The sequence below is a fragment of the Phyllostomus hastatus genome, unplaced genomic scaffold (genome assembly GCF_019186645.2).
Source record: "Phyllostomus hastatus isolate PE091 unplaced genomic scaffold, TTU_PhHast_1.1 phas_contig_329, whole genome shotgun sequence".
Classification (NCBI taxonomy): domain Eukaryota; kingdom Metazoa; phylum Chordata; class Mammalia; order Chiroptera; family Phyllostomidae; genus Phyllostomus; species Phyllostomus hastatus.
This window is the reverse complement of record NW_025333854.1, coordinates 4952254-4969824: the sequence shown is the minus strand read 5'-3', so window position 1 is coordinate 4969824 and position 17571 is coordinate 4952254. Positions and strand designations below refer to the sequence as shown.

Sequence of the window (17571 nt, the reverse complement as noted above, 5' to 3'; positions counted from 1 at the left end):
TCCATCCATCCATCCATCCATCCACCCAGTCCTTGTTCAAGTTCCTACTGAATGTCTATGATATTAATAGCTCAACCATTGTGCTTTGGTGCTGCAGGTTTAAATTGGAAGAAATTGTAGTGTCTAAGCTCATAAAGTCCATAATCTCATATGGAAAGTTGACAAAATAATAATGAACACTGTTCCATAATAGGTCAAGGCCAGAAAGAAAAAAAAATCATCTGCTTAAGGGAGATTGAAAAACATAACATTTCAGTGGTATCTTAACAATTATGAGAACCAAAACGTCAACCTAAAGAAATTTTTTTTCCTAACCAAAAAGGTCAATCCTCGCCAGGGCACACTTTGTTTACTTAAGGAAGAACTAATCATCTTGGGGTGGGGCGGGGTCAGGGTAAAGGTGTCTGAAGGGAGAAATGTAAGTGCAAGTTAGGAAATAGATTAGGTAGGGTTTTGAAGGTTTTTGTTAAAGGATTTGGACTCCGTTATTCTCCACACAAAGAGCAAGGGGCACAGTCCGGATGGATGTTCTTGAGAGAGGAGGTTATGCTCACGCTGCGGCGTGAATAAAAACGCAGAGCACCCAGGGCTGCAGGCAGACACGGGAGGGGGGTGTGCGCCTCGGAATCAGGGGCCCACTGTTGATTCTCAAATCGCGAACGCAGATAGACTGCGAGGAGAAGCCCAAAGAAAACATCCATCTGGGAGATGGTTTTCTCTGAGACTATTCTTATTGGTAATGTACTCCTATACGCTGCTTTAAAAAGGTTTTCCTCCAGCTAGGCTTGATAGAACGCCCTGCTGTCCACCCTCCTCCACAGCTATGTATACACGATGAAAAACAAAATCTTCCATCTGTTCTTTATTACCGGAAATTCCTTCAGTAACATACACAGAGTTTATCATTACCCACGTCAGCATTTGAATAACACAAGTAAAATGTCAATACCAAAGAGTATTGGTAATCAAAATTTAGCAATTTGTGTTTGCAAAAGAAAAAGGACATTTTAAAAAGTATTCAAACAGTTTTATATTCTGAAGTGAATCATAGCCTGCTGGATCTGTTTCAGGAGGCTGGAAAATCCTGTACTTTATACTAAAATAAGTTTTCTCAGTTTTTGATGGGTATTGATTGAAGAACTGAGTAAAGGCACATTTTTTTAAAATTAAGTGCTTGAATTAGAGTTAGACATAAAGATAAGGGTATACTTGCCTCACAGGGATTTTATGTTATTAGGTTCAAGATATGGCCTGGCTCTGTAATTAGAAAAAATCACAAAGGTGGTCCAGATGAGCACCACAGAAATATAAGAGAACCGAAAATTATAACAAGGACTTTTCCATTTTTGCCTCCTTTTCATTTCTTTTCCTTTTTTCTATTTTATTAAGGAGAGAAGATATGACGACTTCAAAATAAAATGTCCTCTTAACGTTCATCTGGATTTTCTTAAGTGTCTCAGACATTTGGGTCTAATCCTGTTTTATCCAATGGCACATGGCTACGTGACTTGATAGAATCCCAGGGCCGTGTGGTGAGGCTGCAGATGGGACGAACATCTCTCCCACCCATCACCTAGCTGAGCTCCCCCGTGCTTGTACACTACATGGTACTTGTAGGTGGGCTACCGCCTGCGAAAAGATCCATCAGAGCTGACATAACCATATTGAAACACACATTTCTTCAGCCTGGCCTAAGAACAGAACAGATAAGGAAGAGAGAGCAAGCAAGAACAACCTGACTCATTGTATTTCTCTGCTGCTGCCTCCTCTTCCTCATAAATACAATGGGAGCACTGAGCTAATCGGGTTGGGAATTTACCATCAACAGATCGCTCACACCTTCTCAAAAATCAGCATCAACTCTCAGAAACAGACAACGCACTGGAGGCGAAGGGAACGGTCAGCTGGAGACGGGCAGGTGCTCAGTCTCTCACTGGGAAGGGATGGCCACCACGGCAGGGATGGCCTGCCTGGCTTTCCAAATCTGTGGCTCTAGACTTTAACACGCCACGTGATCCGTATCTGGTCCAATGCGTTCTGGACATAAAAGTCCTAAATATGCACATTAGCTATATAAAGTTCCTGGCAGGCTCCTGGAGGCTGGCACGATGTGAGACAGTTAAGCAGCGTTTAATACCAAATGATTTACAACAGCAGCTGTCGCAGAAGGAGGCTCCTTCTGGAGGGCTTACTTAGCATGATCCCACCTTTGGAAGAGCCGCGGGACAGCCATTTTGAAAGGAGGGCAGTCCAGGGACTGAATTAATGAGGGCACTTTGGTGTGGAATGAAAATCGCCTGCCAAGAGGTGAGGGGAAAGAGATACAACAACTGTGAACTATGTTACGTTAGAAAAACAGAACGTTTCTAGAAAATTGTGAACTAGTGAATACAAAAATACCTCATTTGAAATTTTAATGAGTTATATTAATGGTATTTTATCTTAGTGGATGATGTATTGATAATATGACTCCTAGGAGGGTCAGGCAGACCATATGAGTGGATTATAAAACTGTTTAACAAATGCACGTGTAAAAGGCCCAAGGACGGCTTTGAAGAGCAGCTAAGGCTGAGCTAACGTCTAACGTACACACCCTGAGGGTTATCACGCCCTCTCTTAGGAAGCAGTGGCGTGCAGTGGACAAAGCACAGGCTGTGGGTTCAAGTTCACGGCCATGTGAAACCTGGCTCTATCCTTTTTCAGCTACAGGGCCTTGGCCAGGGTGTTCGCCTTCTCTGAGGCTCATTTTCCTCGTCTGTAAAAGGGGGGAAGTCAAGAAAGAGTCTAGGGACTGTTTCCTGCAAGCAGAACCCCACTCCTCCAAAAGCACCCGAATTCATTGTGTCCCCATCGCCTCCCTGAGCTGGGAGGACGGGTCTCGGCAGGCCCCGGACCCCATTCAGCATTACGCTCAACATCCACAGGTGGCTGTAGGAAGCCTCGACACCCACCTGCCTGAGCTCTACTCTCCGTATGGCCTTGTGGACGAGAGGCATTCCTTATGCTTCTTCCCTGCGTTCATTTTCCCTGAAGCATGTATCACCATCTGATAAGGGCGCATAGTAATATTTCAGTAATTTCCAGGTCTCTTTAATATCTAGGTTTTTCTTTCTAAAATATAAGTACCTACTAAAAATATCAGCTCCATGGCTGGCCAGTTCTGGCTATTTTGCTCCATACTGTCTCCCAGGGCCGAGGAGGGTGTCTTGCACACAGGAGGCACCCGTGCCCATTTCGCTGCGCTCCCCTCCTAGAGCTGAGCTGGGGCCCCCTGCATGCTGCGGGGCGGGTGCGGACCCAACACGCTCTCTCCCACCTCCGCCCAAAAGGGGGAAACAACAACTAAAAACCTCTCTGAGTTACAAATCCATGTTAATCTAGAAATCCTTCTCTATTATTGCATCAACAACTCAAGTTAGGCACAGAATACAAAACTCTGAATTTGATCTTTCTTTGAATGAGTCTCCTTATCTCACCATTTCGGAGTGCGTTTTGTGCATTGATTATAGTTCGTTAATTCAGACATTTTAGAAGCGGAAAGAACATTCCTCAGCGGATGCCTGGCTTTTCTGCTTAGCTGTACTCTGAGCTTGCTGTGCTAGGTTTACACAAATATAAAATTAGCATAATACAAAGCTCCGCTCTGTTAATTTCAGTGTCATATTAGACACTTGAAGAGTTATGAATACTAAGCCCTAATATGCTCAGTAAGTACCATGTATTGTTATTAGATTCTAACTGGCTTTCTTTATCTTCCTTGGTGTTTAAAGCTAATAAATATTAACTGTACATGCACAGTTAGATTGTTTGAATGTCCTTGAAGTAGGGAATACATTTTTTTAAAAGTTTCTTTACTCTCTTAGGAAGTAAGGAAAACCTGATGATCTAAAGTCGTTAGGGAATCACAAAAATAAACAACACAATTACAGACCCATCTCACTTGTAGACAGAGATGCTACAATGGGTTAAAGAAACGATACATTAGGATAAAGTAGTTTTTATCCCCCAAATGATCTTATAGACACAAGGACATTCACTAATTCAATGGACTTCACTGAGAGTTTAACCCACATAAATCCCGAATGGCAAATGTTCTAGGCTTTGTATGTCAAATGCAGAAATACACTATGAATGCACAATGAAACATCCAAAAATTCCTTCCTGAACTTTTCTTTTACATATTTATCACACTCCTCCCTTAGTTGCCTCAGAAAGGTTTTACCTCCAAACCACTTGTGCCAAACAAGGCTCATATAGTACATACGTCTACCTCTTATTCCATAGCTTTCTTTTTTATTGTACTTTTTCCATTACCATTTAACCCCTTACACCCCCTCCACAGTGTTCAGTTGCTCTCTCTCTTTTCCTCGTTCAAACATTAATTCTCTGTGCTGTCTAAAGGAGACTCCTTCAGATTCTCAGCTTTTCCTAATCTTCCCTTTTTCTCAGCACAAACCTCACCAGGGGCCGAGAGGCTGCTGAGCAACACAGAACCATGACCAGGAAGGAGAGTGTGAAGACGGGAGAAGAAGCGAACTTCAAGACGGTCCTTAGTGGGTGAGAGAGGAAGGCGAAAGAAGCTCATTTTTTGAGTTGCATGTCTTACTCAGCAATAGGTGGATGAATAAGAACCTTATGGTTATTCAGATAAATTCCACAAAAGCATTTAATACAATTATAAACGTTTTCTAATAAATATGTCTTAGCTGTTATTGACGCAAACTTCTTAAACTCAGATTAAAATAATAATAATCGGAATTATTATATCAAAAATGCAATTCATGGATTGGTTCTCAATTCATATTCCTTTGATGTGATACTTTGTTTCTGTGCTTGAGATATGCTGGTTGATTACTCTCTACTAAACAGCACATAAAGACGTGTCCGATGGTGGGGGCCTGAGCATCTTGGACCCGAGACAGCCTCTTAGATACCACACATTGCTTGCCAGCTAACCTCGGAAGGAAGGCAGGTGACCGCCTACTAATTTCGGCAGGAGGGAGACTGAGGCCAGGCCCCTGGAAAGCCACGAGGAGTTCTGTGGAGACACAGGGTTGGGATGGACACAGGGATTGTGATGGAGAAGCCTTCAAAGGAGTTGGAAAATGATGAAGTCGGTGAAGGATGATTATGAAGGGATAAGGGCCCCTTAACAAAGACCACTTACCGAATTCCTCACGGATGCGGAGAAAATGAATTCCCCCCCAAAAGATAAACCTGCGGATACAGGAAGGCAAACTTCTTGCCTTTTTCTAAAGGAAACATTCCAGTTTTTTTCCTGGTGTTGAGGAATATTTAAACACGAAGCCTGCCAAGGGCCTGCTATGTGAAATATACCATGATAGACACTTTGGTCAGAATTCCAGTATGAATTCGTAGCCAAAACCAACACATCAACGTTCTGACAGCTCCCGAATTCTCGTGAAGACATACCACCCACGACTCACTGTCGGCCCGCCTGCACTCCTTCCTACCAACCTCCAAAGTAGGAGCCGTCCGTCAGCTTCATCTCCTTGCTGGATTTCGTGATGACCCCGGCGACGCCGTGCTGAATGAAGTACATCTTTTTACCCACAGCGCCCTCTCGTATGATGTAGTCTCCGGGCTGGAACACCTCGAACCTCAGCTTGCTCAGCATGGCGGTCACGAAGTTGGGGTCGGCGTTGGCGAACAGGGGCATGGTGGCCACCAGTTTCCGGCAGTTGAAGTTCACGATCTCCTAAAAGGGGAAGAGGAAACGAACATTAGGAGGGAGGGTATTCCTATCAGGGAGCAAACACAGGCTAAAATTAAATACATATACAGCATAGCATGGCAACTGCAATTCAGAACCAACAATACATGAGTTCCGATCATCTACGTGTCTCTGCAGAGCCAGGGCTCATTTTATTTCTGGGCTGGAATTGTGTACTCTCAGCTCCTAGCATAGCACAGGCCTGTGTTAAACATTCAACACATCCCAGTTCACCACATACAAGTCTCCACTTCCATGACTTTGCATTTATATTAGTCTTGATGTAAAATCAGAACTTCTAAAAAAGGGGAAGCATTTTAGTCTCCTTTGCCTTTTGCATGAAGAAAGGAAGCCGCATCATTGCCTGTTAGCTATGTCACTACTGCCCCGGGCTCCGCTGTGCTGAGCACCCGAACTGCCACCCGCGGACGGGAAGCGAGACCCACCACGGCCGGTCAGTAGCACTTGGATGTTTCCCCTCAACATCTGGAGTGAGAACCGTGGGGAGTGCAGAGAAGGCTTCCTTAAAGGAGTCTCTAACTCTAATCTCTAATTGTGAATTCCACGTGTTTCTGGGCTGGACCAGAAAATCACTCTTTCAAAGCCCCTCGTGTTTCCATTGGAAGTCTTCCACCAGAAAGGGGCGGGGTTTCTCTTTTCCTGCCGTGTTTCAATCCTGGGCAGGCCAATTCTGAGTTATAAGATCGACGTGTTTACTTTCATCTTGTGGATTCTGATCCAGATTTCACGTCTCTCTGAACCAAACAGGGACACGGGACTGGCCACTTTTAATCTTGCAGGTCAGATGTGTATCGGAACAAACAATGGATTCTAAAATTGACCACAACGCCGTTTCTCAGAAACTTCTCCAAGGGGACCCCAAAAGAGAAGGGAGGAGCCTGAGTTTTTGATCTTGCTCACTGCATGCAGTAACTGAAGTCACCTCAGCGAAGACACGGGGAGAGGGGAAAGGAGAAATGGAGGCATTAACAGAACCCGAGATCTGAGTTCCCTGCTTTGGGGAAATAAGTTACACAAGACGCTGGATCCCAAGACTCAGGAAGATGGTTTCCCTATACTTGCTTCGTAAAATGACCTGATATGATCCCGGGATAGATTTTTAAAAATCCCAGCTTATCCAGCAGGTTCAAAAATTTGGGTCCACCGTGGAAGAGATGAAATACCACCATGGCATTTCATCCTCAAGAATATTTCATAAGTTCAGCAGAGCAGAGAAGTGTCTCCAATAGTGGCACCTCACATGGGGTTGTGTTTAAAAGTCAGCTAAAACCCAGAAAATGCACAGAGAGACAACATCAAGAGAAAGATTGTACACGTGACACGTGGCGCAGCACCATCCGAGCCCACAAGTTGACTCCGTGGGTGGCTGTATCCAGGGCTGTTTGTGGTCGGTGTCAGCTGAAGACCTGTGGTGGGTGTGGGAGTTACAACAAGGCTCCGCACACAGTAAGTGCTCCACAAACATGCCTGCCTGTGTGAGTGGATGGAAGGGAGGAGACAAGAAAGGAAGAAGACGAAAAGGATTGAGTGGAAACAAGTCTTCACAAAGCTCAGCTTTACTCCTGTTGAAAATCGTTACTGAAAACTCTTAGAATGCTTGCTCAGGCATCTACCTTGAGAAAAGGGTGTTATGTGTACAAAAAATATGTTTGTTACTATTAATGCTTCTACAGAAAAACCACATGAAGATAAAGGGTGAAATGGAGTTAAAAGAAGACAAAGATACGCTATGAAAATGAATGGATTGATTGTTTGAAAGCTAATGAGTTCACATGTAAAATTACATAGAAGGATCCTGGGGACAATACTGCAAATAAGTCAGATTGCAGAGGAAACAAGAGTTTCAAACAAAAATAATAAAGAGACTCCTTTCATCTATGTTCTTTGGAACCATATGGATTCTTCTCTTCACTGTTCTCTCACCTTTTATGTTAGAAACTATTTGGAAGTATATGTTACCCACAATTGCACTGGTGTCTGTGTGTGCGGACACCTTCTCTGTGGCACAGTGCACACTCAGGGCATCTTCTGGAAACCTTGATTATAACACTGCGGAGATCATTCCACATCATCGTTATTGCTTGAAGGAATCAACTCATTTTCTCTTTCTCTGAGACTTTCACTTCCACGGAAATACGAGCTGGTTGAGACTGTGAATCCTAGCAAACACGCGGTAGGAAGAATGTAGTGAGACAGAAACTTCTTTGCATTTCCTCCTGTTTATATTTCAGGCTGTGTTCCATTTGTGCCTTGGCCACAGCTTGTCCTCTGTGCTCCTCACGACACGGGGGGCTGTTTCCAGGTCAGGCTGATGGAATCCACCTGTCTGACCATTCTTGAAGTGGCTCACGCACTGCTTCTCTTGCACACGTACCTTAGGTGGGAACTGCTGGGTAATCAGGTAAGCATGTAGTCACTGGGTGGGCCAAAAAGTTCGTTCGTTTTCTTCTGTTCCATGGATCCAGTAGCGCTTAGTTGTCTTTAACTTCGCTTGAAACAATTTTGATACATTGTATTGTGACAGCTGTCATATCAGTGTGCATTTTTTAAAAAAAGAAAACTTGTCAGCCCTGGCTGGTGTGGCTCAGTGGACTGCATGCCGGCCTGTAAACCAAGAGGTTGCCAGTTTGATTCCCAGTCAGGGCACATGCCTGGGTTGTGGGCCAGGTCCCCAGTAGGGGGCGTGCGAGAAGCAACCACACATTGATGTTTCTTTCCCTCTCTTTCTCCCTCCCTTCCACTCTCTCTAAAAATAAATAAATAAAATATCTGAGAAAATATCAACTTATCAAAGTTGGTGAATTTTTGTGCAGCCATTTTAATATTGAAGATGGGAGAAAATAAGCAATATTTTCAGCATGTCATACTTTATTATGTCCAGGAAGGCAGAAATGCAACTGAAAAGCAAAACAAACAAACAAACAAACAAACAAAGAATTTGTACAGTGTATGGAGAAGGTGCTGTGACTGACTCAGTGATGGAGAGTGTCAAAAGTGGTTTGCGAAGTTTCGTGCTAGAGATTTCTCTCTGGTCGATGTTCCAAGGTTGGGTAGGCCAGTTGAAGGTGACAGTAGTCAAATCGACACATTAAGTGAGAACAATCGACATTCTACAATGCAGGTGACAGCAGACATACTCAAAATATACAAATCATTCAAGTCATTGATGAAAATGAAAATGTGTCTTTTATTTTATGGCAAAAAATTAAACAGACTTTTCTGCCAACACAATAGTTTAGTAGACACTGCCAAAACTTTTCTGAAATAATTGCAGATTTTCTCATGAAGCAGTAATATACAAAGTTCCAGTAGTCCTGCATCTCTGATAGAACTTGATGTTGTCATAATTTTAGCCATTAGGAGGCATGAAGAGATACCTTATTGTCATTTTTTAATTTTTTTCTCATTTGTGGTTTAATTTTATATTCCCCAGTGATGAATATTGTCATGCTCATTATTGGTCAGATGAGTGTCCTATTTGGTGACGTGTCCAGTCAAGAGCTTCCTCTGGTTTTTCTGTTGTAACAGTTCTTTTTAGAGTCCTGGCGGGAGTTCTTCCTTGGTTGAGATTGCATTGCAAGTACCTTCTCCCCACCTGTGGCTTGCCTTTCCATTCTCAGTGGTATGTTTTACTGTTATTGTTTCCTTCCTTCCTTCCTTCCTTTCTCTTTCTTTCTTTCTTTCTTTCTTTCTTTCTTTCTTTCTTTCTTTCTTTCTTTCTTTCTCTCTCTCTCTCTCTCTCTTTCTTTCTTTTGTAATTTGTTTTCTAGCTTGTTTAACTCTACAGCAATCAGGAAAAATGGGATTTGTTACATTTAGATTCCTTCAAGAAGGATTTATGTTAACAATAAATCTGTGCTTTGGAAACGCATAATCAGAGAGACTGGGAAAGTTTAAGCAGTATTGTTTGGTTATAGTTTAAAAGAATAGCAATATTTTAAGATTCCTTTTGCTCTACAATTCCTTATTGATAACTTAAGTATCATTGCGGAAAGCTCCATGGTGTGAAACATTTAGATTTCTTCCATTCTACATTATTTTATTCCACATAGTATAGTTCTAAAAAGTTTTAAGCATGGTTGCTATAATTGCCATCATTACAGTCATGAATCACTAAGTGATCTTAACCAAACAGAGCTGCTGTTTCATGACTAAATTCCTGCCCCCAACACACCCTGTATTTTATACTGTGCACGGCACACAAAGAGCTTCCTCCTGAGAACTTACATCAGACAGACTTCAAGCTATGCAGTCCAGATACGCAGACTTCTGCGTTAACCTTAGAAACAGTAAGTGCATTCGGTCAAATCCGTGTCGAGTGATACTTCATCACCTAGAACACCCTACAAATGAACCACTGCTGACTGATGTTGCCTTCTTTTTCCCCAATCCAGTAACCTGGACTAGTTACAATCAAAGCAGAATAATTGGATACATTAGAATTTTTCCTTTAAGTCAGGGATAATTTTAACAATGAACATAATAAAACTAAGAGAAAACACTTACTGATTTTCTGCTGGGTTCCAGGTATTGCTTTAAATGTTGACAAACACCAATTTATTTTACCCTCATAAAAATCCTGTGCCTTAGTTATTATTACTACCCCATTTTAAAGAAAATAATGAGCCCTGGCTGGCATAGCTCAGTGGATTGAGTGCGGGCTGTGAACCAAAGCATCGCAGGTTCGATTCCCAGTCAGGGCACATGCCTGGGTTGCAGGCCACAGCCCCCAGCAACTGCACATTGATGTTTCTCTCTCTCTGTCTTTCTCCCTCTCTTCCCTCTCTAAAAATACATAAATAAAATCTTTAAAAAAATAAAGAAAATAATGAGTTAACTGCCCGAAGCACATGTTCACAAGAGGAAGAACTATTGCTTACCAGCCAACCCAGCTCCTGAATTTGGGGCTCTGATAGAGTCTAAGAAGCCATCTTACCTTTGCAGGTATCTGAAATTATCACAGACCCTGAAGAGTTCGATGTTATTCTTCTGAACGTTACACCTTTGACGGCCTGACATGGGCCCAAGTTACTGATGTGGGTTAGTGACTCACTGGTACAGATGGGTCCAATGAGCCTTAAAGGAGAGCTTGCCGTTTCACGGAACTCACATACCATGTCGGAATGAGCCCCGTACTTCAAAGTACACAGTCTGCTCCTAGAGCTAATGTTATCTAACACGGTAGTCAATGGCCACGTGGAATTATCACCCACTGAGGAACTGAATTTTAAATTAAACTATTCAAACTTAAAGTTAAAATCTGACACAGTTCAGTTATGAGAAAATATTAAATATGTTTGGGAAAACTTGGGTAGATAGACTTTTTCAACAGAACACTTTATGAAATCTATATATAGATCAAGCAATTCTGAGGCAAACTTAGCATCAAAATCAAGATTGGCTGTAACTGTAAAAAATACACTAGATTTTAAAGACTCAAGACAAAAAATAAAAAAAATTTAAATGATCTCATTAATGATTTATAATATTGATTGCATGTTGCAATATTAATATGTTGATATTTTAGTTAACAAAATTTATTAATATTACATTTTATCTTTAATGTAATTCCTAGGGAATTTAACATCTCATGTTACATTTCATGTGATTCACATGACATTTCCACTGGACAGAGAGAAGTCTGCTGAACATGTATGATGTCACATGTAAGGAGATCTGGTATAAGAAAGCATTTGCAGAGTTTTTTAAAGCTTCATCTTAAATGTTATTTAATGAAGAATTCAGCAAGACAAACATAAAGTATACTTTTCCAATATTACATATTGAAATATTGTACCTTGTAGAGAGAGGTAAAACAGACTTTGAAACTTCCATAGGTGAGTGAAACGTGGTTTAGTTTGACCCCTGACGAGATTAGATTTAGATGACAAGGCTTCTAGGAAGAGTAACTCAGTATCTGGAAACGACCAACTAAAATTAATTTTAAGAGACCTCAGTGAAAGCTGGAAGGCAATACATAGAGCACGTGAGGCAATAGTTAATAAATAAAACTAAGACACCCACGACAGCCTCCAAGCAGTCATTAAGAGCCCTGGGGTGGCCACCTCCAAGTGCCTGCCGAAGTGTCAGGCACAGAGCACAGTATGCACAGGGTGCCTACAGGGCGGTGGAGTTCGGGTGGGCGGGTCTGATGGAGGGCATTCTTGGGAAACAACAGAACTGGGTTCTCTGGATTCAGGGTTGCTCGGCGGGCCCCTTGCCCTCCTCATGGCTCTCATGGAGACAACCCATCAAGAAAGAAAATGGCCTTAAGGACCTGCCAAAGGTGACGTTCTTTTCCTTGTGATTCTTTAGAGGAAGACGGTAGACCTGTGGACATATTCACGGCATTTTTCTAAAATACAGTTTACTAGGCTTCAGTCCAGATTCAGAGAGTCCAAATATAAATCTTTAGGGGATATGACTCAAAATTTCTACTTTTAACAACACATTCCAAGTTATAAGAGACGGTGTGGAGTGCATGGTTCATTCCTAAAATAGAGAGGGATATGAACGCTCACATTTAGTTGAGGGAGAAAGATATACATATGTGTACTCAGTGTAAGATAATTGTAAAGAATAAAATAAACATGGTTAGCCTCTCTCTCTCTGTCTCTCTTTCTCTCTCTCTGTCCCTCTCTCTGCCTCTCTCTCTCTCTCTCTGCACGTCTGGGCTCAATCCCTAATTCCGAAAGCAGCTGGCCCTGGGCCCATAGGAAGTGACTCAGACTCTTCAGAGCTTAATCTTCTTATCTGTAAAACAGAGAGAACACTAGCCATTCTGTCACAGAGGACTGCCATGATTAAACAATGGTCACTCGATGTTATCTGGTATGAACCATGGTAGCTACCATAAACAGTATTTGTTAAGATCAAATAAATGGGAGAGAACATAGGTTTTATAAAATTTCAAAGAAATAAAGACTTCAATATCATTTGGTAAGAGGATATGCATCTGATTTTTTAAAAAATGTTGAGTTGGGGACTGATTATTAAAAGCCAAAGTGGAGGTGGGTGCAGAGGTTCAGAGGAAGAAAATGATGGATATCTTTTGAGGACAGCCAATAAAATTTCCTTTGGCCAAAGTCCAGGAATAAAATATACAATTTTTATAATAAAGCTGTCCTGCTAAGATAGTAAATTTGGAAGGTTGATTGCAAATTACATAAATATTCTATTTTTTTTTTAATAAAAAAGAAACACATGGGGGGAATTTGCAAAATAGCTTTCCCTCAGCATTCCCAACTGGGCTGTACCGAACTGGTGCTTTGCTCTTCTAAACTGCAAGACATTGACCGAATGTAGAACAAAATCAGCCCATACACGCAGATCTTACTGCTTTAAACACTTCTAAACATTTATCCAAACACTGACTTTCAAGTTAGGTACCGCTTCAACTTCCTAACCTCAGAGCATTTCCCTGGATTCCAGTGTCCTGTTACAGGGCTTTTACAGCAAGCTAGCTCTTCAGCTGTGATCATCTGTCTTGTTTTTTACAGAGAGCTTTTATTGCAACTCCTGAATAACTTAAATATCAAGAATTATGTAATAAACTTCAAAGGTAAGAAAGATGTCCCTTTAATACTAGGTGGTTCAAAAGTAGGTTCACAGTTGTTTGTATAAAAGCATACAATAATTAATAAATAATAATAGAAGAATGAACTCTGTGTCACATACTTACAACTGTAAACCTACTTTTGTCCCATGTTTTATTTATGTTGGGGAAATTAAAGGAGTTAGAAAGGAAAATTTGGTGAATTAACATAGAGTCAATTTTATTTTATGATAGTTTTCTGTCATTAAAGTGTTTTTATTAGCAAACAAATTATACTTTTTAAAATCTTTGAAAATAAAGTTTATTTACACAAATTCCTTAAAACATATAAAAGAAAAAGAAAATATCTCTGTATTCCATCTCCTTAATGAAAGTAATTTAGTTTGATTAGATATTCAAAATAACCTCTCATTCACCTTAATATAGTTGTCATCATAATATATATTCAATATTTGTTTCCTTTTCCTTCCACTTTTGTAGTATAGAATATTTCCCACTATGAGACGTGGGCCTCATGCCCTTATGAATGGCCACACAGTATTCCATCTTGTGTTATTCAAAGTTACATTATGAAAACTCCAATAGCGATGCAGAGAAAAAGTATGCAGTGGCCTCTTAAATACTGGCAACCTTGTGCATTTTCAGCATAACTTGGTTTGAAATCAACTATATCAAGGAACATGTATAAAGGACTCATGGACAAGGACGATGGGGGGGATTGAATGTGAGGGGGATGGGCTGGGGAAGGGCGAGTAATAGGAAGATGGGGACAACTGTAACTGAACAACAATAAAAAAGAATTTAAGAAGAAAACAAAGAGAAAGAAGAGAAGAAGGTGAGAGGAAGCTCTAGCAATATTGACCCCCTAAACCGGTTCAGCTACTGGACTTCCAAGTCTAGTAAGCCAATAAATGTCTTCTTGTTTTCAAGCTAAAAAGAAAAAGGAAAAAAAAATAAATCCAGCTATATCATTAATTGCTAGATTAATAGTCTCTTCAAATTATCAGTTAAGAGGTAATTAGCCGAAACTCACTGCATATACAAATGGCCAATTGTGATTAAGTGGCTGAAATGAAATCGGTCTGCTTGTAAAAACTAGACCAGAACAAGATGAATTTTGAGACGTAGAGGTTCACCAATTTTAATGTTTTCTGTAGTTACAGTTTTCACAAACACCTAACTGGGTTTTGAGGTGTGACCTCCCACTTGAATCTTACAATGTGAATGCAAACGCTGCTTGAAGTGAATTCAGTCTTCGCCTCGGCCCACCTTCCTAGCACCCGGGAGCACACTGCTGCTGGGCACCGTGCAGAATGACTGCAGATGCCAGCACGTTCCCTTAGCACTCCCTGAAATCACATCATTCAAAAATCAATAAATAAGAGGAGGCAGAAAGAGATCAAAACACGAAATCAAAGAATCGTGTATTGACAACGAACGTGCGTGTTGGAGGCTGTGTCTCAGCCCCGCTCGCTCGCTGCAATCCCGTGTGGGGGCTCGGGGAGGGGCCGCGGGCTCCCGAAGAGGCGGCCCCGCGCCTGCAGCTGTCAGCAGTGTGAGACTCACACGCGTGGAATGGGAGTCAGCCTCACGCACAGAGTAAGAACAGGCTGACGTAAACTCAGATGCAGCAAACAGATGTCCCCACGTTTGCTAAACTAAAAAGTACTATTAAACCAGGACCGGCAGAGAGCAGAGTGAATTCAAAGACTTGATTCTTAGAGGAGGTGCTTTGGAGAATTTGACAAAAGCTGTACTTGAAATTTTATAATATAATCCGCATGTATCCGTTTTCTTTACCAGCAGGCCAGGAATAGAAATAATCCGTGCCGAAGAATACGTGCGCGTGTGCGTAAACGTGAGGCAAGCAGGCCAGCTCCACCAGCAGGCAGAGGTCCTGAGACGCATCGAACTCTCGTTCTCCCGTGGCTTTAATTGGATTTGAATGCAGCACTGCGCGTGTTGACAAGGGTCTGTGCACGCCCTGAATTCATGTGTTAAAGCCCTAACTTCCAATACCTCGGCCTGTGACTGGGTTTGGAGGGGCGAGGGCCTGGGGTGGGGTGGGGGGGGGGGCGCGATTGCTTAAAAACAAGCTGTTAGGGCCGGCCCTTATCCAGGCCGACTGGCGCCCTTACCGCAGGGACTGGGGACACACACGGAGAACCGGGGATGTCAGGGCCGAGGGAGAACGCGGTGGCCTGCAAGCTAAGGACAGAGGCCTCAGAAAAAGCCACATCTGCTGAGACCTTGAGCTTGAACTCCCAAGTTCCGGAACTGGGAGAAAACAGTTTCTGTTGTTTCCACCACGTAACAATCTGCTGGATTTTGTGACGGGGGCCCAGGCAAACTAACAGGACCAGTCAGGCCGGTGAGAGGGGCGGGAGGGACGCAGCAGCGCCCCCTCTGGGGATCTCCCGAGACCCAGCAGCACTGGGCGCGGAAGGTGAGGCCCCGGAGGGATGCAACCCACAAACTCCAACCACCTCTGAGCTGCTGTTCACTCCCGGAGAAATTAAAAACGGTGTTTCGTAATACGAAGAAAGGGTTTTGCTTCATTTTGGTTGTGAGAGTGAGGCGTCTTGGGCGTTCTGGGCATGAGCAGCAGGCGGGTGGAAATGGCTCTGGAGTAGAGCCACAGGATTGGGTGTTGCTTTCTAAGGTTCATTTTTAAATTTTTACAAAAAATATGTATGACAATATTTACGGTTTTGCCTACTTCACTCTTCCCAAGTGTACAAGTCACAGGTATGTGCGCCACGTTGCGTCACCATCCCCGCTCTCTCCAGCCACAACTTTCTCGTCTTTCCCAACAGAAATTCTGTGACCAGTAAAAACGGAGTCCCTTTTTCCTCCACCCCTCTGTCCCTCGAATTTTCCCATTCCAGGGACTTCCTATGAATGGAGTGACACAATGTTCATACAGGACTGATCTTCTAAAGTCTTAATAAGAAAAAATGCCATGCAGAGCAATATTGGGGGGCGGGCCCGTGACGAAGCAATGGCAGGAAAGCTGGAGGGAAGGGCCGGGTCGTCTGGCGCCCCGTCATCACCACCATACAGGTGACTTCTCCGCCCCTCCCGTCCCCCTGGCCCCCTCCCTCCACCTCCTCGCCAGCACCCTCACCTCGTGTCTCTTTAATAACAGCCGACCTAGTAGGGGCGAGGTAATCACACACTGATTTGCATTTGGTAATATTATTTGCAACATGTCACTGATTTTCATTTCATCTTCCTAATGATTAGGGAAGTTTAACACCTTTCCATGTGCGTGCTGACCATGTGAATGCTTTCTTCGGAAAAACAAATGCTTATTCAGGTCATTTGCCCATTTTTTTAATTGGACTGTTTGTTTCCTTGCTATTGAGTTGTATGAGTTTCTTTTTTTCTTTTTTTTTAAGATTGTATTTATTTTTTTAGAGAGGGAAGGGAGGGAGATAGAGAGAGAGAGAGAAACATCAGTGTGTAGTTGCTGGGGGTCATGGCCTGCAACCCAGGCTTGTGCCCTGACTGGGAATCGAACCTGCGACACTTTGGTTTGCAGCCCGCGCTCAGTCCACTGAGCTACACCAGCCAGGGCTTGTATGAGTTTCTTACATAATTTGGAGATGAACCCCTCGTCAGATGTGTAGTATGCCAAAAGTTTCCCCCATTGCCTAGGTTACCTTTTCATGTTGATTCTTTTCCCTGCAGAAGCTTTTTGGTTTGATATAACCCAACTCATTTTTGATATTTTTGTTTGTGCTTTAGGTGTTGTATCTAAAAAAAAAAAAATCATGGCAAGGGTCCACGCTAGGAAGGTTTTTCCCTATGTTTAAGCCTTTAATCTATTTTGAATTTTAGTATGGATTATCTGCTTTTCTCTGGCAAATAACCGTATGTGACTTTCTACTTGTCTTGTATTTTTAGGAATACATTTTAATTTTTCTCCATATTTATTTCATGTATTTATATCTTGTCTCTACAAGTATATGGTAAGAACTCTGAGATCAAAAACTACATTTTCCTATTTCCCTTCCCATCGTGCCTGGGTCAATGTCTCGGCCACATTAAGAAATCGATAATTTCTGGAGTGTGTGTGTGTGTCTATTTGTTTTCTAGAGACTAGGGATGCAGAAGAAAAACTCTCAGCCAAACAGAGGAGACCCCATGTCTTTGCTTGGTAATGTGACCACAAACCAGCCAGGCCACTTACATAATTCTTCTAGCCTTTTGTTACTGTGACTGTCGCATGAGGACCTGACCATTTATAAGATCTCCG

The 17571-nt window shown here is 42.4% G+C and overlaps 1 protein-coding gene across 1 annotated transcript in view; it reads right to left on the bottom strand.

Moving 5' to 3' along the window:
* Nucleotides 1-17571, bottom strand: part of HCN1 (hyperpolarization activated cyclic nucleotide gated potassium channel 1) — a 319381-nt gene that overhangs the window by 31596 nt on the left and 270214 nt on the right. Inside the window, exon 6 of the mRNA XM_045839971.1 lies at nt 5479-5719. Within this exon, the coding sequence (XP_045695927.1) occupies nt 5479-5719 (241 nt within the window). The remainder of the gene's footprint in view (nt 1-5478; nt 5720-17571) is intronic.